Source organism: Melanotaenia boesemani, chromosome 11, assembly GCF_017639745.1.
Source record: "Melanotaenia boesemani isolate fMelBoe1 chromosome 11, fMelBoe1.pri, whole genome shotgun sequence".
Taxonomy (NCBI): Eukaryota; Metazoa; Chordata; class Actinopteri; order Atheriniformes; family Melanotaeniidae; genus Melanotaenia; species Melanotaenia boesemani.
In genome coordinates, this window is record NC_055692.1 from 31,165,117 (window position 1) to 31,187,763 (window position 22,647).

General features: G+C 37.6%; 1 protein-coding gene across 2 annotated transcripts in view; it reads right to left on the reverse strand.

The window, feature by feature from the left end:
* Window positions 1-21,506, reverse strand: part of unc5db (unc-5 netrin receptor Db) — a 280,454-nt gene extending 258,948 nt beyond the window's left edge. For both annotated transcript variants that reach the window (XM_041999262.1, XM_041999261.1), the window contains exon 1: window positions 20,982-21,506. In XM_041999262.1, the coding sequence (XP_041855196.1) occupies window positions 20,982-21,066 (85 nt within the window). In that variant the 5' untranslated portion in view covers window positions 21,067-21,506. The remainder of the gene's footprint in view (window positions 1-20,981) is intronic.
* Between the last annotated feature and the right edge of the window lie 1,141 nt (window positions 21,507-22,647).

The following is a 22,647-nucleotide window of genomic DNA, read 5'->3' on the forward strand; positions in this document are numbered from 1 at the left end:
TTGTTTTTTTTTTTTTCTTTGTTTTTAACAGCGTTTCATATTTCTTTACATTTTGACCAAAAAATACAACTTTAGCCTAATTCCACTGTTCCCTCCGATGATCTTTGCTCCGCGTTAAATCAACCCTGTTAAGCTTCCACGTAGAGTACAGTTTGTTTGAAGCAGTGTGAACTAGGGGCCATTCAGATCATTGATGAAAAACTTGATAAAATTTTTTTAAGTTTTGTTTTATTACTATCAAAATCATAGTAATTCAAAGGCAAAATAAATAAATTATTGTGAAATTTCAAACAAAATGTATTGGTATCGTATTGGTATCGTATGGTATCGTATTGGTATCGGTGATACTTGCCCTACTTGGTATCGGATCAATATTAAAATTTGCAGTGGCGCCCAGTCTGAGTATGAACGCTCAGTTGCACAGAAGAGCAACATGTCGGACATCCAATCCAAAGGAAGGTGTGAAATTTTTCAGGATTCCTGGTATGAATGCACCCTAAATTTTTATACTAAATCAATCACTTCGATCCAATTACCTTTTTTTTTTTTTACATTCCACTTGATTTCACAGATAAATGCAAGAGGAACTCAATTAATTGTGTAAAAAGGAAATAGCACACCTCTTAGTCTACATTTTGCATGCAATTTGAGCTTTTTTTTCACTGCTAAAATGGTGTGAGAGATGCTTGAAAAAGCAAAGGAGAAGGTGTCATGCTTTGGCAACCCCATATATGCAGTGACATGCAAAACACCAAAAGATGTCTGGAAATAACACACACACCAGGACTTTGTAATTATGACAACAATTTAGGACACAAATGACACTGGACAAAATGTATTCAGTAATTAGAGAACAAACCCTTTCATTCAATAGAGCCCCTTTTCATTGTACAGCATCATGTGGGTCTGGAAAGATCTTAAGGAAATGTAAATATGTAAAGTGGATGAAGATCAAAGATCTGAGCAATTAGAGGCTTGTCAGAGTCAAAGAAAGAAAAAAAAAGACTGTTTTATGCCCCAGCAATAATTCGGTCTTTTTCAGAGAAACCATAAACCAAACATACATACAGAATAAATAGATGATTTCTAAAAGAAGCAACTGTGTCCTGCTGTGCTACAGAGAAGACTAATTTCATTATTTCCTTAAGCAGCATTTCAATTAGCATGACCTTGCACCAAATTCTTAAACCTGATGATGCAATGCTTTGTAAATGCTTGATGTGACTGATGTTGCCTTGAAACGTGCAGCCCCACAATCAAAAAACCTTAATTTTATTCCCCTCGATCTGTTTGGTTGTCTATGCTATTAAATGTGAACTCTTAAGCAACCCCTTTCCCCATTGATTGTGTTGCTTTGCAAGTGGAAATTCAATTACGCTGTTCTTCCAAGTGAGCAAAAGGGCAAATGACATGCAACTATCAACGGTAGGCTGGCTCGGGGGATAGATGCAGTAGAGGATAAGCCACATATCTGGACCCGTTTTCGCTGTGCGCTCTTTGCTAAATTACCCGAGGTTAGAGCAGCGTACCAAAGGCAACTAAAGCAATTAGTTTTAAACCAGTTGGTCAATTGTCTGAGTGTACAGGCACAAGATCCGCTGTGTATAGAAGGCTGTTTTAGACCAGATGGCAACAAGCAAGAAGCAATTTGAGTGCGGGCAGTCATGCTCATAACAATTTTGACTGCATTGTATCAACATTTCTATTATCTAAATTTGGATGTTTTGCAGAGATGTATGCAGGAATTCTGCTGTGTATGTGTATGTTACTGAACTAACCAAAAAGTCAAACCAATAGCTCAGAAAAAAGGCCAAAACAATCATCTATGCCTTCACTAGAAGAGCAACAAAAAAGCCTTTTCTAATCAATGATGCTGTTAGAGGGAGTTCAGAAGTACATTCTTTAGTACTTGATGTTTCCAAGGCAGAAGCAGCTCACGGGGATTATAATAAATGACAGAGATTAAGGTTTTATTGTTTATTTTATGTAATCCACTATGTCTCTTAATTCCCATTTGGATTTTTTTAGTTGTGCTTCTATGTGCTTGAATGAAGTAGATGTGTTTCTGTATTCTTGCCCTCCCCTGCGGCAGATAAAAGCAAAAATAAGTGTGGAATATTCCAGATGCCACAGAAGTCCAACAAAATGTCCAGAAATTGACATTTCTGTCTGCAATTACAACTCTGCTCTCCACATAGCCCTAAGGGTTGCTTATTACTTAAGGACTTAAGGGTAGTGATAGACTGATTCAGTTTATTCCACATCCTGCATTTACTGGAAGCACATGTTGAGTCCCACCTCCTCATTACAAAAGCAGGAAGTTTAAGAAAATCAATTATTCAATTCTATTCAAATGAGTGAAAAGCTGCCTGGTGAGCATATTAAGTCTGATTTTGCATGTCTATTACAACTAAATGACCCCATTTGCTGCCAGTCAACATTTTGAAATTCACAGAATTGCATAACATCACTGATGGAGCTACTAAATAAGTGCAGTTGTCTATTAATTACGATGAAATGCTTCTCTTCTTCTTCTCTAATGGTTGAGTTTTTCCCCGATCTGCTAACGAGCGACATTGAAAGCTTTTCAGCATTGGGCAGTGATTTCTGTTACTTTGCAGGAGATCTTCGGCATGTGGAGTAGATATGGATTTCACCCTGAGCATGGAGGAGCTGACAAAGAGAGAAGAAGCTTATCTCAGTGTGTGTCTCTCTGCTAAGAACATGACATTAAATTGCTATTCTCAAACACTGAGGGAAGTTACTTAAAGCAGGCAATTACTCTTAGTTCAGTGGTTGGATATTTACTCTGAGGCTATACAGACTGAAGAGAAGAATGCTTTTTATCACATTTGGCACTTTTTCAAAGTAAATTTGGATTATTATTATTATTAATATTATTATTATTCTGTACAACAGAGAATTAGGGCCAAATAAAGAAAAATATTTCAGAGGTTTTGAGAATAAAATCGCAATTTTACATGACAAAAATGGTAATATTGCAAGAAAAAAGTTGTAATTTTTACGAAAATAAAGTCCCTATTATACCTGTTACAGCCATGTTCCCCTTCACAAAAAGCAAGTCCACCTGCTTCGTTTGTGAAATAGATTCATTTTCTTACATATTCTTTAGGGATGCATCGATTTGCTTTTTTGGGGGTTCCGATCCAGTACCGATATCTGAAATTTGGGTATCTGCCGATACTGATATTTGCCAATACCAAATATGTTTATGTGAACATTATTGTCACTATGGTCATTATTGCTGTTATAACTGTTTAAGGTTTCATTAGGTTGTAGTAAACGACACATCCTTTCTTAAGTTAAGTTGCCAATACTGAGCAACAATACGAGCATTAATGGAAACTGTAGCAGAACAACTGTAATTACATTTTCTCTAACTGTTGCCTGTGAAGACTAAGCCACAAAAAGTGAGGGGCAGATTTTTTTTAATGAAAAGTTGTTTTTCTGTGTTATCAACTGTTAACCTATTCCGGTTTTCATCTACAATGTGGCTAACACTGCTGGCCCAGATATTAGTTGTGAAGCTAACGGCTGAAACGTCTTGTAACAGGCTGTGTGCTAGGTACTTGGTTTTTTTCAGTGCACACGTGTTGTCCCTCGACATCTTCTCCCGCTTTTCCACGGTTTGCTGCAGGGTTGGTTGATGCCGTTTCCTGCTGCTAGCAAACTCTGTACTCGGCACGTGATGATTTTTTTAGATGTTTTATTAAATTGCTTGTTTTAAAGGTCCTTGCATTTGCTCCTCCTATTGAAGGCTTTGCTGAGCATAATTGCGCAGTTAGCTTTAGTTTCGTCACCAACGGTCATTTCGAAATACTTCCACACAGCAGAAATAGCGCCTCCTTTCCCATTTGAGTGTTGCAGGAAATGTGCACTGCCCTCCTTAAAGTACTATCAGTATGTCTTTTTCACCTGGTTTATGTCTGTTTCATGGCGTGTTGCTGCCCCTCACTGGACTGGAGTATGTTTGCGCAACCACATATATCTATTCTTATGATACTGGTATCGGGTGTAGTATCGGAACACTTTTATGAATACCAAGTACAAATACACGCACATGATATCGGACCGATACCGATACTGATATTGTTATCGGTGCATCCCTAACATTTTAAAGTACTAATACTAATGATGATGTGGTGCTGATGTGCCAAAAGATTAGGTATCTCCTGGTTTGTGAAACCGGTGCTGAAGTACAACAAAATCCTCCACCATCCTCATTTTAACATTCATCTTCTCAAACTGGTTAAAATATTACAATTTTATTCTTGTAAAATTTAGATTTTATTCTCATAATATTAGGTCTTTTTTCTTCATAAAATTATTTCTCATAAGAGCACTTTTTTTTCTTCAAAAAACTACGACTTTTGTAATACAAGTATGACTGTCATAAAATTACAAATTCTGACTTTATTCGCAGTGTATGAAAAAATATTTTTCTTAATTTGGCCCTAATACTCCATTGTAATTATGAACCGAACCAAGTGATGTGAGCAATCAAATTCTTTAAAAAGTTTTTGTAAAATTGTGTATCTGTATGTAAAGTTTGATCCCCATACAATATTCGATTATACAATTCACAAATTCTGCAATTAAACAAATTGATTAAAGAGCCAGAGATCAATATGAATCGGTATCATGTGTTGCGCTAATACAATCAGTTCCATACATATTAATTCACAAATCGACTTATTATTCGTGAGCTCAGTCTTTAAATGAAAAAAATCTTTTCTTTGAACAAAAACAGACTACTGCGTTCTTTATTCTGATCTTCAAAATATTCACATCATGCAACATAAAATTAAAAGAATAAATTTCTATTTGTAGACATTAAAGCAGAATTTAATGTGAACCTTTCACCAATTTAGAATGTCAAACCAAATTTTATGTTTAACCAGTATTTTCAATTTGGATTGATGGAATCTGCTTAATCCGTTACATCCATATCCTTATACAGTACCTTAGCATAACAGCATTAAGCTCCCAACCCAAAAAGAAAGCGCTTTACTTAAACTATACAGCCAAACCAAAGCTCAGCTAAAGGAAAAGGTGAACAATGCTCATCAGGAAGCCATTACAGCTGATTGATGGACTTCTCTGGCAACTGACTCATATGAAACAGTGATACAGAATTATTAGAGGAACTGGGATGCACTAATGTGTTCATGAAATCATGAAATAGCAGACTCAGACTTTTATCTCACAAACACTAATCTGAGTCAAATAAATTACACATTAATTTGATTTATATTTCAGTGGAATATAGCGTACATATCAAAATGAATGAGAAGAGGCAATTTATTTCTTTTTTCCAATAACAGTACTGGCAGAAAGAGAAATATCTTCATGACTAAACAATGCTCGCTGCTAGATTGTCCACTTATTGAAATAACGTCTTCAGACAGCTTTCATCTAGATGACATTTTATGACTTAAATTGCACAGAGACATGTTGAATCATCGAGGCACCATTGGTTGACACAAGCAGCAGCCTCAGGCAAGTGAAACCATGCACGCCACATCATTCTATAACAACTATTAATTCAAACTAATATAAATGCAGTTTAAAGGGAAAGCACAATAAAAAAAAAAAAGAAAAAAAGAAAACGTTTATTTTATTTTTTCTCAGAGATGCTGTGTGGGCACAAGCTAGAGCAAATCAGCAAAGATGTTATCTGGCCAATGAGGTTGTGATGAATTCATGTTGGTTTACATGGGAGGGTTGAGTAATCCACAGGGGTGCCAACCTTGAGGACCTCTGAGATTGTATCAAAAGCCAAAATGAGTTTCAAAAGGAGAAAGTGTGTGTATGAAAAGAAGGCAGTGGGAGGATGCCTGAGGCACATGATGAGCTGAACAGTTACAGTCAATACCAGCCAAGACAAAGCAAAATGGAATATGATGTAAAATTCATATTCTAAGTGCTTTAGTGGGGCACAAGTCAGGTGTAAGAACCTCTTAAGTTGACACAAAGGCAGTGAAATAACCTACAAATCCCCCCCATCAAAGTCCGAAGTCATTAAAAAACTAAAAACAGGCTTTGTATGCTGCATCACAACCACTGACGAGAAAGGGAGGGGGAAAAAAGACCGTTGTGAGGAGCTTGTGAAAGTTTGCATCTGGAAAACGCACCAGGTAGCAGCATCTGTCCGCCATCATCAAAACACTGCTACCTCATTTTCCTGTCCAAAAGTCAGCACTGAAATATGCTGAAACCCATCACCAAATGCTGTAAACTAATGCCCAACGTCTCCGCCATGGTGACAGGCTTGAAATGTATTTTCATATTACCCTCCATTTCAAAGTGGCCACGATTGTGGAAAGGCTGATTCAGATAATTTGTCAATCCAGGTTGATACTTGCGGTGAGTAATGTCATATGAGACACACGGCTCATGTGGCTTGTGAGTGAACAGACTTGTCAAATGCAGACAGACCATAAAGCAGGAAGGTGGTCAAGAAGGTGCCTTTGAGGAAGAAGAAAAAGCTGGGGCCTTTCTAGAATATAAAAAATGCATGTGCAGCATATTTTTCAAAACACTGTAATTTATTTCAATGCTTTTGTCAGATGGTAAAGCATTGAGTATTGATACTACGCATTAAAGACCATGGTAGTTTTAAACTTTTGACAAACTATATCTTCATTTAAAGAAAAAAGTAATTGTATTTAAGCAGAAATTATTTCTTTCATCTTCAAAATTCTCTTTGGCCATAGCTAGCTAATGCAACAGGTCAGCCAAATTTCCTTTTCCACAATTTTCATTGTAATGTGTGAAAGTTGTGCTCCTTGGGACCAAAATGTGTTAGACATTAGGTGCATGGACGTGTATGGTGTCAGCCCTGTCAGGGATCAGCAACCTTTCTCTCCAAATGTCACCAGAACAAATTCCAGCCACCTGCAAAAAAAGTGTGTAAATGGATTACACATATTTGCCAAACAGGAGACAAAACCCATGTAATGTTAGATCCTTGTACCAAGATTAATATGAGCTGTGTTACCACCTAGCCCAAGTACACTACTGTTCAGATAATTACAGCAAATTCTGTACAAAAGAAGTATGATGTGATATTTTATGGCAGTCAGTGCATTAAATGCTAATTATCCCTTTTAAAAAATGACAAGCTGTGACCCTAAACAGTACAGACTGTGAGCTGTACTGTAGCTCACAGTCTGGTTGAGTACAGTAGCTACAGTCTGGTTTCTGCTCCTCTTATCTTTAGCCAAGCAAGATTTAAATCCACAGCACTTCTTTCTCTTGCAATAGCTGACTTATTAATACACCCTGCTGCTCAGAAATATAACAGCTTCAATGAACACCTGCAGCACAAGCAATGTCAATTCCCTGCAGTTAGCACTGTGTACCTTTTAAGCTAACATGACAGCCAGAATCTTAAAAGTGAAACAGCTGGGCTACAAAGATAGTTATCCATCTACAATTTCTATTGTAAGGGTAATGATAAGGCAACTAAAAAATGTAATTATTTTCTTCTCTGATAAATTATTAGCATAGAGTCACTCAGAGCTGTTAACCTCCTTAACCTGATGTTTGACAGCTTTTATTAACTAACATCCTTAAAATGAGAACACACGCCAAGGTGCTCACAGTAGCCTCTAATCAATACTGCTCCTATCCACCATCTCATTCTGATCAGATCACATTATGCTAAAAGTTTAATCAGTGAGAGTTTTTCGGACATCTAAGTCACATTGTTAGATGCATAACTTCTCAAAGTTTTTAAAAGTAATTTTGTACATTGATTTTAAGGTGGGAATAAACATGCAGAATGTATTAGTTGGATTATTAAGACTACAGTTAAAAAAGGTTAGAATAACACATTAAAGTGTTCCAATTGTAAAATACATTAAGCCAGAAAGAACTGGGAAAAGACATGTTAGTGTCCAAAATTTCCCAGTTTGGATATTTTTTTCTACATCTGCAGCCATTTTCAGCCCAGATACAGCGGAAAGTTCCCACACTAATTTACAGCTCCTGCTGACCTCATCTGTTCCCCTTGATATCTAGAGACATCTGATAGCTTCAGCTCTCATAACCATGGGTTGATGCCAACAAAATCCTAGACCATAGATCAATGTGCAGTGTCTCCTGTGAATTGGTCCATCTTCAAAGTGAACATTACATTCGCTACCAGATAGCCTGAAAAGCTGCTGCAGCTCATGAACTGATGTTACTAAAGACGTCTAATGTTGGCTGCTGTAGTTGAAGCTACTTTTAGGGTAAAGGCAGACTACATGTAAGAACTGCAACAAGGAGACGGTATCTATGAAAATATGAGGTGATTTATATAGTCTAATTTAGATGCCCCTAACAAAGGAAGCATTAACAATGAAATAAGACAAACATTGAAAGAAAGAGAAATATAACCCACTTGAAATAATTTTTTTAAAGGATTTCTTTTCCAAAAATCTCCCACAGTCACCACTAACAAGCCACAACTGCTGAGGCCTCTTGGAAATGATGGTCATCAAATCATCATTGCTATATTATCTACTATGCAGAAATGTTCCCAACTCTAAATTAAGCTATTAAGACCTGCCATTGTCACTTAATTGGTAAAATTGCTGTTTTAAATATTAAAAACTACTGAGATATTTTGTGCAATCAAGGCCTGTTTAATCAGCCTTTTTCAGGTCAGTAAGTGATGCATCTCCTCTTTTTAGAACTGTGTCTTTCTGTGTGTGCCTATACCGTGTGAGCTAATCCATGTGTGATAAATACTGCGTCGTTAGCAAGGTTTTTGCAATAATTAGACTTGGTTAGTAAAGTTATTATTTGCAGATCATACTGGAGTTATTAAAGCTTTTTTATGCTAAGACACTGCACTCGCTCTGGTGTCAGTGTCTGAGCTGCAGCCCGGTACTACGAAGTATTTACGCTTCAGAAATACAGGAAATTGTGACAGGGCTTTCCTCTGCAGTGCTAGTTTGTCAGTTCTGGTTCTTTTGAAAAAATATTAAAGAGCACGATAAAATTTTATAAAAATTTTAAACCCAACTTGATTAGAAGCTTAAAAAAATAAAAATAAAATGCATTTTTGATTAAAAAAATGGTTAACCCAAGTCAGTTCAGCTGTTGAATTGCAAAAACATTCTTTTACTCTCTCCCCACACATGTATGAAATGAGCAACTATAGCTAGATCTGCAAAAAAGTAGAAAACAGCAGCACCACTGTGTTCCCTAATTATTGTTACGAAACACAGAAAAAAACTGGTGTTAGAATGCATCATTGTTCACTCATTATATTCAGCTCAAATTAGGTTTATCAATTATTCAGTTTTTCACAACAGTATGTTTTTCTTCAGAAATAATTGGATAATTGCTGGTTATCATGAAATCTCTACAACTACATAAACAACCCCTGCAGTTCTTTGTGACTGTAACTTGACAGAATAAAGAAAAACAAAGAAACAGAATATAACAACTGGTACCACAATGGCTGCACTGGTATCAACGTCATCATACAAATGCTTTAAACCATTTAAAATCTGTTAACTGTTTGTTTACACAGAGCTGTATTCAATTATTCTTTTAGCCATTAATGGACATTATTGTCAGAAAAAATGAAAACATACTATGAAACCTCATTCGGAACAGCAGCTTCCTATGGCTAACATAAAGCTGGAAGCAAAATCGAGACGTCCTCCAGCCAGGACAGGACACATTGAGCTGGGACTGGATCTCGGCAGTTCATTCATCACAACCTGTCCTTCAGCGCTGTTCTGTCCTGGTGGACCTACTGCTCCATAGTGGCTCAACAGAGGACTTGTCTGAACAGCTAACCCAAGGCTACGAAAGTAGGCACAGCAGAAAAAACATCAAAGGCCTTACATCAGACATCTAAGAAAAATACCTGTAATCTATTTACTGGAGAGGTTTTACAACTGCTGGCCTTTTACTTGCACTCATGTTGCTGGGTTACCATCCTGGCTGTTTCTGAGTTTAATTAACTCCTGCCAGTTGTTTTCTGTTTCTGTCCCTGCTACACTCCATGCTGCCCAGACACAAGTTACAAGTCAATGACAATAGAGAGCCGTACATGCTCACCGTGGTGATAACGGCAGCTGGGATTTGACAAGAACGTGGCATTTGGCTCAAAGACGCTTTGAGATAAATGCTAACATTGTTATGCTCATAATGACAAGTTATTTTGTTTTCCAATACAATGTAGCTGTCCTTGTTTGGCATTTTAGCATGCTAACATTAGCTAAATGGCAAGATGTACTGAGTTTAACAGAAACACTGGTTAAAACCTCAAAGCTTGAAATTTTGGAAAATTAGGCTTTGATAAAAAAACAACACAAAACAAAACAAAAACAAAAAAAACAATATTTGTTTTAGGCAGAGCACAAGCACAGCTAATTTAAAGATAATTTTCCAGTCAAGTATTCTCTCTTGCCATTTTGACTTCTTGATGCTCCAACTTTAACTTTCTGCTTTCTTACTCACCATGGATGTATCACTGCTTGGCTAAGGCAGAAAAGTTAACCATGATTTTTTTTTTCTGTCAGTAATGACATAACTGACTTGGGAATACATAAGTAACAATTTATTTGCTTAGAAATGTATTTGCAGTTCTTCATTTATTTGTTAAAACAAGACATTTCCAAGCAGCACAAATCTTTTTATGTTTTTTTTTCTTTTCTTCTTCTTGTTGACCAAAGGACAGTGGCTTTTAAACTATAATTTGGTTTGAGCTGAACTGAGCATGCCACAGCCTTCCAGCTAGTCTCTTTTGACTTTCAGGGAGGGCATGTTGCAGTAAGAAAAAAGGTTGGATTCCCAACACCAAAGAAACTGTAGAAATTGTTGGGGATTGAATTTCATTGCATAGCCCTATATGGAAACTTCACTGTCCATTCAAAACACTGCAAAAACACTGCATAAAGAGTCATAAAGCCATTTTTCTGAATATATCAGAGATCACCATACTGTCCGATTCAGGGGATTATGAACTTCTATATAAAATTTCAAGGGAATCCAGTGGGCTGCTTTTAAGATACTTTGGAACAAAGCACCCATCAGACTTGCATTGCTTTTCATAGCATGGCTCTTGAAAACAAGTGGTGGTTGGAACCATGCAGTACACAGAATAATGACACTCGTTCCGATGGGTGGACTTTGAAAGATTTACTTAGGGGCCCTAGTCTTTTAAAAGACCATTTACTTGAGATCTGCCGAGACAGATTTCAACCATGACCCATACATCAACAGGACATGCGTTTCGATAACAATATTGAATTCTCTCCGACTCGATAAGAGATGAAGCTTTGTCATTTACTTGACTCTGTCTGTAGAAGCCCACGCCCAGATTCTATCAAATACGGTTGGTATGGCTATGTAATATAAATAAAATTTGGGAAGATTTGTGTGTGGGTTTCATAACTGTGTGTGAAAACATGTTCACACATTCACATATCCCCCCACCCAGTAATCCTTATGGCTGCTTGGAGGTTTGCTAAATAGAACCCTATCATAAAGCAACCTTGTAAAAAGCTCATCTGGTGCATACCATCTGCAAGCAAAGATATGGTGAGGTTCATTGAGCCTATGCAATCTGACACCTCTAAATCCAGTTTATTACTGCATGCACAATGCCAATGTTTGTGCTACAGAAAAAACTAAACAAATATAAAATAAAATAGAAAAATAAAGCTGCTTTTCATAAATAATTGGCACTACTTGTGCTAATGCCTAAAAGCAATGGCTCCAGTGCACACATGATTAATTATAGTTTGCAGTAATAAGTGTGTGTGTGTGTGTGTGTGTATATATATACACACACACATATATATACAAATGATAGATGGGAAGTATATCATTTTGAGAGTTCATAAAGAGGTGCTAGTGTGGGGCCAGTGGACAAAGTAGCAACCGAAGCAGGAGTTCACATACAGAAATCATTTATTTTCCCATAAGCAACTCAGTCTCTTATATGGGGGTGTGAAAGGCTTACCCCTTCCACAAGCAACCGACCCAGGTTGCTCTGTCCACTGAGGGGGGAAGAACTAACATAACTCGAGGCTATTAGGCTCTTTTTAGTAACTTTTCTTCTTTTATAAATCAATTTAGCAACTGTTACCTCCCTCTAAGGCTGTATTGGTTTTCAGTGTTTGTGATCTTCTCCATTCCAGCAACTTTTCCACCTCCTTTCTTAGATTCTTTTTCTCCAGTTCCTCTTCCTTTGTCTGCTGTCCTCTCTCCCAGCCCCTCTTTGATGAGGTGACTTAAGCAGCTGCACCTGTCAGTGTTGGGAAGGCCTCTGGGAAGTGTAGTTTGAGGCCTAGCAACCATTTTGTGTTTGGTGGCTGCTGGACCAGAATGTACCAGCTATCCACTACATGAAATCTGATGAGGTCACAATTTATTTCATTTTCCATGTCGCTTCATTATTTGGTTTGCATCTTAATTTGCAAGCAAAATCTATTAATAACACATCTCTGTATCATTTACCATGCGTTAAAAATATTTATTGATCTCCTGAGTGTTGCCACTAAGAACAATGAGGACAAAATGACTACTTTGTCAGTGCTGCTCCTAATTGCAATTTACATATCTACCTAGTTGCAAAGACAACTGATTGTAGGTTGTCTCTATTTTTAAAGCAGGTTTCATTGCTCAAATATTTTTTTCTTTTTCTTTTATTATTGTACAGTACAATAAATTGTGTTTTTAAAGAGTGTTTTTCACCCTGCGGGACTTCTTTGGAAGTACTGGAAAAAAAAAAACTAAACAAAAAATTCTGTCCACATGTATTATGCACAGCTCCTATAAACACTGCAATATAAAAATAAATAAATAAACTACTCTGCTACAGTCTAGACAGGACGGTAGAATGAAGAAATGTGGCTGTAAGAGCACAACTGATTGAATCTGCTGACTGAGATGGATGAAGGGTATCTGTAGCTTTGTTCCATGATTTAGCTTTGTGACTGAGCAGGCCATCTCACCCTGTCCTGATTGCCACCCTCGCAGATTAAGCAGGACGAAAGCAACATCCTGAAAAGATAAAGCCATCTTGATTTAGCATTTTTGAGAGAATACTGAAACAGAAACTTGCTGAGTCTTTGGTACATAAATAGAAAAGCCTGAAAAGTGAAAACAAAGCACAAAATGTTTGCTTTGTTTGTCACTTTTGCAGTACTATTTTCATGAATCAGTCATTTGCTGAACAGTTTCCAACAGCAAAGTTGTACAAAATGGTGAAAATTGCTTCTTGCTCATTTGCATCATTGCTATAGCTAATATCACAGCATAGTTACACAGCTGCCAGACATGTTAATGTTAAATAAGGCCAATATTCACACTGCTTTTAACCATAGTTACGTTTTTCCTATTGTTAGCTAATACATTAGCATGCTAGCTAGAACTTCTAATGTTTTGTGTTGATGCTTGGTTTGCTGAAAGGATCATTTATGTTTGAAATTGAGCGTAACAATACTTCCATAAAATGATAAAGCAATGATAATGAAACTAACCACCGAAATAAGGTTATGACATCAAAACAGTGTTGTAAAAGTAGCTAACTATATGCTAATGGAACAGTAGAACTAAGCTTTAAGTTAGTGGTGGTTTATCACTATGAGCAAAGTCTTTTACATAATGCCATTTGACAAATTGCTATTTTAAAAGCCACTGATTGGTGTAACTTTCATATTTGCTACTTTGCTAACGGAAATGTGCCCCTATTGAAGGTTTTAGACATGTCTTTGCATGTATGTTTTCCTTTAGCAATTTTTTTCTGGCTCAGATATGGGAAATGACATGCCTTTGTGAAATGGTATAAACCTACAGATTCATATGTCATACAAAAGCTGGAAAAAATTGAATTTCTATGTACAATTCTGACACACAGCAGACTGAAGAACCCAATGAGCTGAAGGGTTGATTGCTGACTACATTAAGCCTCTTAGGCAGCATGCTGATGAATCCACTCGTTGAAATGTGAGGGTAATAGTCTTGACATAGCAAAGACATAACTCACTGACTATACCTGCAAAGTCTGCAAATGACAGCAATCCAAAGTAGGAGCCGGTCCAATATGAAAGACGACTTTGCTTTTATTACCATCATCATTACTGTATATCATTTCTGTATGTAAAGCCATTTGGTTTCATTTAAATGTAAATCTGGGCACTGAACTGCGCATGTTGTCCCCAACGGCAGCCTGACTGTGATGATTCATTCTAGGATCTAAAGGCAAAATATAAGAGCCCCTTTACTTTCTTTCTGGGAAAATAACAGATTTGACCTTTGTCTGTTTTCATGAAAGCCCTCTGAGCAGCAAAATAAGAAAACCTTGAGACTTTTACTCTTTTTTTTCTAAAAGTAACCACATTTCATATACACACCATGTTTCTCTTATTTCTATTTTTCTTTCTTTCTTTTTTTTTTTTCTTTTTTTTTTTGAATGCCCAACCTGAAGAACAAGCAGAGGCGTACAATCTACAGCACAAGGTCAGGACTGAAATAAAGCCTTAAGGGAAATGACAAGATCTTGTGTCAAATGAGGCTGCAGTGACAGAGAACAGAGAGACATGCATCACACGCCATGCGCTGATGGCTACTTTAGTGAGACTTGACACAGCTGTGCATCAGGAAAGACACTGTTTGTTGCTAATGTTTATCAAATGAGGTGACCACCGGGGGCCTGTGCATGCATGCAGAGAGGAGAATATGACTCTCTATCAAAGCACACATTAGCAACTCAATGAACTTAGAACATATTCTTGTAATTATACAGAGCATTAGCAGGACTTACAGCTAAGCATGTTGAATTGCTATTTTGGTGACTTCAATAATCATCAATTATCAAATAACCACTTTCTTATTACCTTTCCTCTCTACACACAACCCTCAATCTCTCGATACATTGCATCTTTGCATTTCAGCTTATTTACTTGTTAAAGTAGAGAATCACTTCAGAAAAATACATACCAAGAACCAGTTCATTAACTAAAAGGTTACAGCACAGCTATGGCTGATGCATCTTGAAACAACCCCTGCGTGTTTCATCAGCATTGTGTGACACAACTGGAAAGCCTTTTAAAGTTTCCTCCTGGGCCACACAGTTCATGTGTTACACATGAAGGCGCTTTCACTTGTGACCCATTGCGTGAGTCTCGTTCCAAGCTGACAGGGGCCTGCTAACATCATCCATTGATCCTTGAGAGCTTAAATCTCGTCGAGTGCAAGCTAGCGAGCTGCTGCCGCTTAGACCGCTGCTTGCTGGTGTTTGGTTCATAGTGTCAACCTTGTGGGAAAATGTCCGTGTGACACCTGCGGTTAGATTTATGGCCTCGGCTGCCAATGTGACGTGCAGAGAAATGGCAACATGGAAAGCACTGGTGCTGAATTGGAGGAGCTGAAGATGGCCTAAAATATCATTTTGATTGCTGCAAATAGCATGAAGCATGTCAGGTTCATTCATTAACTACTGTTCTGAAACAAATCTAATGACTTGTCAGCATTTTATTATTTTTGAAAAAAAAAAAAAGGGAAACTTTCAATTGGTCTTAAATGAGATCTTCTTTTTCACCTGCTTTGAGTGTTATCAGCCCAGTAAAATTACTTATATCAGCTCTTTTGTGCATATGAGCAAAATCCATCCTTCTTCACCTGCTAATAGATCCAGTCACCACCTACAGGTACAAAGAAACAAACTAATTCTATATTGGGTTAATATACTAAATCTTAAAGACACAGTGTGTAATAAAATCAAAGGTCAATGACAAAAAAAATCTAAGATATTATTAAAAGATGTGTTTCTATTAGTATGTAATCACATCGCTTTTTTTTTCTTTGTTTTTTGACGGTAAAAAGACGAGCTTCTGTTTACATATCCAACATTTTGCCAATGCTTATATTTTAGAAATAATGGGTGCCATGGTACATGTGAATCATCTGGGGCCATATTTATCAAGCTTGCATAGGAACAAAAACTGGCGTACAACAAATACAGTCAACTTTTGGGATTTATGAAAACCAAACTTGATGGGAAAACATCCCTACCTCCACGGCAACTCTGACTCAGGCGTATACACATAATCTAGAAAAACGGGAAACGGCGACACCAACGGTACAAAAATATACAAATATATATATATATATATATATATATATATATATATATATATATATATATATATATATATCAAGGAAATGATGTGAAATGTGAGACATTTGTGCACAATCTACTATTACCTTTCACACCACTTGTTAGATATTAAAGCTGTTTGCAGAAATTAATAAAAAGGCACATTCCAAATTAATTCTCCTAAGAGCCATGCTCGTGGGGAAAAAAACAGGATTTTCAAGAAAAAGGGAGATGATATTAATAAGAACCTCAACCACTAACATATGTTCTGACATTGTGAAACAAAACTTACATGTTATAAAACATATTCAGCTAAATAAGATGGACAGTTTGCTTCCAGCATGCAGCAGTCAGTGTGAAAAGTAGATTTAGTCCTTTATTCCAGCAGAGCTGAACCAGACTGGATGCTGGAGGTCTAGAAGTGATGCAACACTAATGAAACACACAAGAGGTGGACTTTCTTTTTATTGATTGATTGATTGATTGATTGATTGATTGATTGATTGATTGATTGATTGATTTATTCTTACACAATGCTTTTTTATTGTTGTCCTGAGTTCTGTCCAGATGGTCTTTATTGTGATTGTGTCCCTCTGCACCGCCCACCCAGCTGGAGCACCCAGCAACTAGAAACAAAAATTATTAAACACTAAATAAACTGCTACCAATCTCAGATGTAGCTGTATGTATTTATTTTATAAATTAAAACAAATGACAAAACTACCATCATCAATACTGTCATTTAGTGTTCAAAGCGTTTAACCCCTGTGGGATTCTAACTTCGGTCTCCCGCATAGGAGACGGATGCTCTGCTGACTGAGATATTCAGCCACACGTTCTGATGGCTCTGGCATGTCTTTCCTTCTGACACCACGGTGACAGGATCAGTCACCTGCTGCCACTATTCTGTCTTTCTGACACAAGTAATGTCCACCAATTAAACTTTTTTACGTTTGTCAGCGTGGTCCATCAGGATCTCTGTCTCACACCCGAAAAAATCCACTTCTTTCCTCCTTTTCACTCCCGAGCCATCATGCAAATGATGTGATGAATATGTATTACAGGCGTCCGTCCACCTGACCATTTATAGCCACCATGTGGGCGTGGGAAGGCATTCCCTCATGTGCGCCCGCTTTTAGGGCTGCAACTAATGACTATTCTGATGGTCGATTAGTCACCGACTATTAAAACGACTAGTCGACCAATCGGATTAGTATCTCATGATTATTATATATGGATCTTATTTCACTTTCAGCTTTGAAATCTTGCATGAGGTTGTTAAGTCTGACGTGCCTCCTCTTCAGATGTTCAAGCATTGCAGACGTACTTCCGTGGTACACAAGGTCCGCTTTACAAATCTCACATGTATTTAATTTATTTTGTAAGTTTAACATGAAGTTATCCCAGACTTTTAACGTTCTCCACTGCTGTTTTCCTCCCTAGTCCGCCACCATATTTTTCCCTTGGCGGACTTTATTGCGCATGTGCAACTCTCAGCAGAGATAAAAAAAGAAGACGATGTCTCACTCTGTATTTTTTTCCCCCTCTTTGAGCATTTGCATTGCGCAACTCTCAGCAGAGATAGGATCAGAAGACGATGTCTTACTCTGTAGGTTTTTTTGCCGACAATAGTCGACGGCTAAATTCGTTGTCGACTATTTTTATTGTCGACTATTGTCGACAACGTCGACTAATCGTTGCAGCCCTACCTGCTTTAGAGTTGATTCTGATTTATAAACAGAAACAAGCATGGGATGCTTTGATAAATTTGAAAGTAGAAGTGCACAGCATTTCCTTTTTCCTTCCTTTTCTGGCGCCACCTGTAGTTTGCTTTGCTACGCACAGTTTGATGAATGAGGCCCCTGGGCCCTAAAGCTGTATCACAGATGACTCCCTGTATAGGGCCATATTATTTTTAGGTAGAATCAAGGATTTTGACTATAAAAGCTCAATAAGTTGTTCACAGAATGGAGGAGAGTTTTTCACAGCATCTGAGGGTAAAAAAAAAGACAAAAAAAGTGGAAATTTGTGAAAAATAAAATGGAATCTGGAAATAAACAAACAAGTTCATACCTGTTTGTAACCCTCCCCAAGTAAAGGTAAATATTATTAACAAAACCTCTGACATCACCATTGAAGAACTTATGAGTTGTCACTATCTTACTTGCAGAGGACAGTTCAGTCTTAATTAAAGAATCAGATGGTTTTCTGATGGATGAGCCACACTAAAGGCTCCTCAAAAGGTGAATGCTGTCTAACAAATTCAAACCTACTGCACAAAGTACTGTACCTGAGAAGTGGCCTGGTATGAAAGACTGCAATATAGACAGTCTGCTACAATAGTTATAAAATCTTTAAGCTGTGAGCTGGTTTAGATAGTTTAAAACTTTCTCTTCTTGTGTTTCTGTTTGTAGTAGCTTTTAACTAGGCTTACTGTCAAGGTATTTTTTCCAAAATCTCCAGACTCAGAGCCCTATGGCTGCTGTCTACTGCAGGACAAACAACTACTCATGAGTACAACACAATGCACCCTTCCATCAGATATTTTTATAGTGCCGCTTTTGGTATCACACATCACCGAAAGCTAATAGTTCTTTGTCATTTGTTGATGCAGTTCACTTTGTAGGACTGCTGGTTATTTGAGTTTAAACTCTGCCAATGAGGCAAAATTTTATTTTCTTTAAAAAAATAACATTAAGTGGGTGAAGATAGTCAATTTTGCAGCGTTATCAGCCTAAATCAGTTGTTCCCTAACCAGAGATCAGGATTGCTGAACAGGTCAGAACAGACACACTGCATCCATTTCTTGTTAAATCCCAGTGAATTCAGGCCAGATAACCCCTGGCCACATCATCCGTTACCCTAAAGGACACATCTTCAGGCTTTTTGTCATTGGATGCTTCTGCTTAGACCCCTCCTCCTGTTTATCAGTTTAATGAGGCAGAACTGGTAAACACCAGGGGTGCCCCTTTGCCCCCGACCTCATATATAAATACATCAAAATGGAGCTGATATTAAAATATTAAAAATTTGTGTCTTCTGTCTTAATTTTTACAGGGAATGCTAGATCAGAAAATGATTTTTCATTTATTCAGGGTTTCCCTCGAACACAAGACATTTTTTCTAAATTATTCTTATGTCAAAATTATAAAATGAAAGATTAATGATGAAAGCTTGGTTTTCATATTTTGTCTCTTTTTATTAGTATAATTAGGAAGATAATGATTTATTTTCTTGTATGCTGCTGCTGATAAACGTACAGTAAACCCACCGCAGTGATGGGAATATGAGCACCATAAGCGCCAACCGGAAAGTTTAGATTTTAGTTAAATATCTTTGAATCATCTAAAGTTTCAGATCTGTGAACTGTTAACTGTAAGGAAACAAAATAAGTATAATGTTACCATGGATATAATGAGTTTGATGAGCCCCATTATATAAAAAAACTAATAACAGCTGCTAGTGAATATCATCAAATCCAATTTCTTAAATTGGATTTGAGCATAAAATCAACAATAAAATAAGATGTCACTTGTTTATTTTTCTGTGGCAGGTTCCTGAATGTTTCATTATATATTTTAATGCCTGTTTATTTGGAACAAGTAGCATTTTTAAAGTATAATATTTTGTTATATTTCATGATTTCCTCACAATGCTCCACACACCACTGATAAGATGAAAAGGCTGGGGTGTCTCACTGCGCAGAATAACAGGTTACCCTACACGCCCATTTTCAGTGGAATCAAGAAGTTTTAGCCTAAAACTGTTACTGGATCCAGCTCTGCAGGATGTCACACAGTAAGTTTAGAAAGTGCGCTTCAGTGGGGGAAACACAGTGATATCACATTCAAAGACCCTCCCTGATGACATGCTGGAAGATTCTAAAGATACCTGTTCTGAGTCTGTGAAAGTGGGTAAAATGTGAGATTGTTTTTAAAATGACAATATAGATTAAAACTGATGTAGCTGGGTTGTGTGCTCTATAAAATCTGAATTTAACATCAATTTATTTGAGTGCAGCTTCTTGAGCACATTTTAACTATGTCATTTATAAATGGTTCTTATTTATATATATATATATATATATATATATATATATTCAAGGAAATATAAAAAATGCAGGTTTTCAGCATTAAACAGGATTTCTTCTCGGCAGATAACCTCTCTGGCAAGTATATTTAGATAAAGGAAATATTTAAACTTACAGACACACTTTAGGAAAAGAATTCTCAGTCATGTTCAACAGCGTGTGGCTCCAAGCTGCAAGCCGTCCTTTTAGGTGCGTAAGACGGCTTTTCCTATTGTGAGCTGGAACTGAACACAAATACCTCAAAGCTTTCTCCTTTTTTATTATCTTTGCTGCAAAATTATAACTTTATGATGATGAGCGGCTGGTTTTAAATTTAAAGGAAAGAAGAAACGCTCAACTCTCAGAGACCAATGCGTGACATGCCTGTTGCACTGCGTGTTTTTACGGCCGGCACTCCTGCACGCATCGCGGTCATGCTAATGGATTTCTATTAAACAGATATCATTTAAGTGGGTATGAAAGAATAAATAAAGACTTGTCAGCCTGAGCTGCGTCTTCATCTAGGAACGTTTTGTGGCGCATATTTTTGAAAGTGAGAGCTCAAAGAGTGGCAACACTAAGTCCGAGGATGAGTGAAAACGCACGCGCTGTGGAGTATTTACAAACCCACATCAATAGGTAGCATTTTCACTGCGGAGACAAGTGGTGCGTAACCACGAGGATGGCACTCTGAATCATTCTCACCAAGCCGGGAAACGCATGCACGATGCAGTTACACCCAAAGTAGCCGTGCGTGCACAATGAAGCAGCTCTTACCTTTGGAGACAACGGATGTTGTGCAGTTTACAAGCAGCAGGATGCCCACGGTGAAAAGGAAACGTCCTTTTGTCAGCGCACCCATACCGACGCGTAGCTCTCCACGGATACGCTATAAAAGTGATGGCGCTCTGGATGTCTCGTGGCTCCTCGCGCCTCCTTCGAGCTGCACAAGTTCCTCCTGTAAACCAGGGAAGGGGACAGTTGGACTCTCTTGTAGCTGAAGTATAGAGAGACGAAGAATTGAATGGCTTGTGGACTGGACTGCTGATCGAAGAGGGAAAAGCATCTTCACTTCACTTTTGCTGTGCGTGTGTGCGCAGCAGGAGAGACGTGCGCTCGCAGTTTACTCCCCTTTCAAAGCATCATCATCCCGGAGCCTGCCGCGTGCCAGCCAATGGCAGAAGGAGAAAAGCAGAGAGGGTGGGGGGCCGATTGGTAGGCTACACGTAGGTCCAATAATTCAAACGTTTCTTTTTGTGTGATAGATGTTGATGCAGACAAGATTCAGGAGCAGGCTACTTAAACTAGTGAAAATAGGAGCTGATTTCACTCGAGCATAAAAGTTACATCTATTTCTAATAAAATAGATAAATCAAAGCCAATAGCAGTGACTGCCAAATTCAATGTGTGCAGTGTGATTTGTTTTCCTTCACAAAACAGGCATCAATGGCCCAAAATGTAACTGTCAGATTTTAAAAAATGTCCCTTTTACGCTTTATTTCTTGCACGTCGACATTTTTTTTTTTAAAAAAGAACCGTTTTAGTTCTTAAGTTTTATTTAAAAGGACAATATAGTATGGCCCGCACCTGACTGAAAAAATCAGTATTTTAATAAACTGCATGTGTCAAAAATTGTGTTGTAACAACATGTTGTAGCAATGTGTGGAAAAAACTATTATCATAGAAATGGAGGAGCTGCTAATTAAATACACTTGATTAAATATCAGCAAGTGTGATCAGCTGCAGAACACCCAAGAACTCAGACTCTCCAGGCCTCAGTTAACCTGTTAAATGTTAAAGTTCATGACTGTACAATTAGAAAGCGACTTAATAAGTAGCCTATGGCTTGTTTAGAAGCGTTCCAGGAGAAAAACCTAAATTAACTGAATCAGCATTTCCTCTCAGCAATGCGAGAGAAAGGAAACAAAGAAAATGATTAGTTGCTGCTAAGGTGCTTCAGCAAGGATCATTGGCAATCTATGGTATTAATTCTATGGACTCACATTCCCCAAGGGGGTCTCCAAGGGGTCCCTGAGGCTTTGACCATTCAGAGCCATTGTGATTAAAGATTAAGACCATGTCCACACAGAGACAAGGTAAACTGTGTTTTCAGTCATCTGGACATTCGTTCACTTGGAATTTGCGTTTTGGGAGCCTGAAAACACAAATCTTTTAAACCAGATCTCAAAGTGAATAAATAAGTGTCATCAAAATTTGTTAGACATTATTTTAATACATATTTAAAGCCCATTTATGCTCCGTTACGTACGTAAATAGCAACGCCTGTTTCAAACGTTGTCATACGTTGCCGTCCTCATACTTCTATCGTCAGATTCAGACACTGATTGGCAGCGGTGATGCATCTCTATAAAGTTGTTTCCATCCGCCCAGCACACCCTAAACACTTGCATATATTCTTTCTACATACAAAAGCCCACACAAT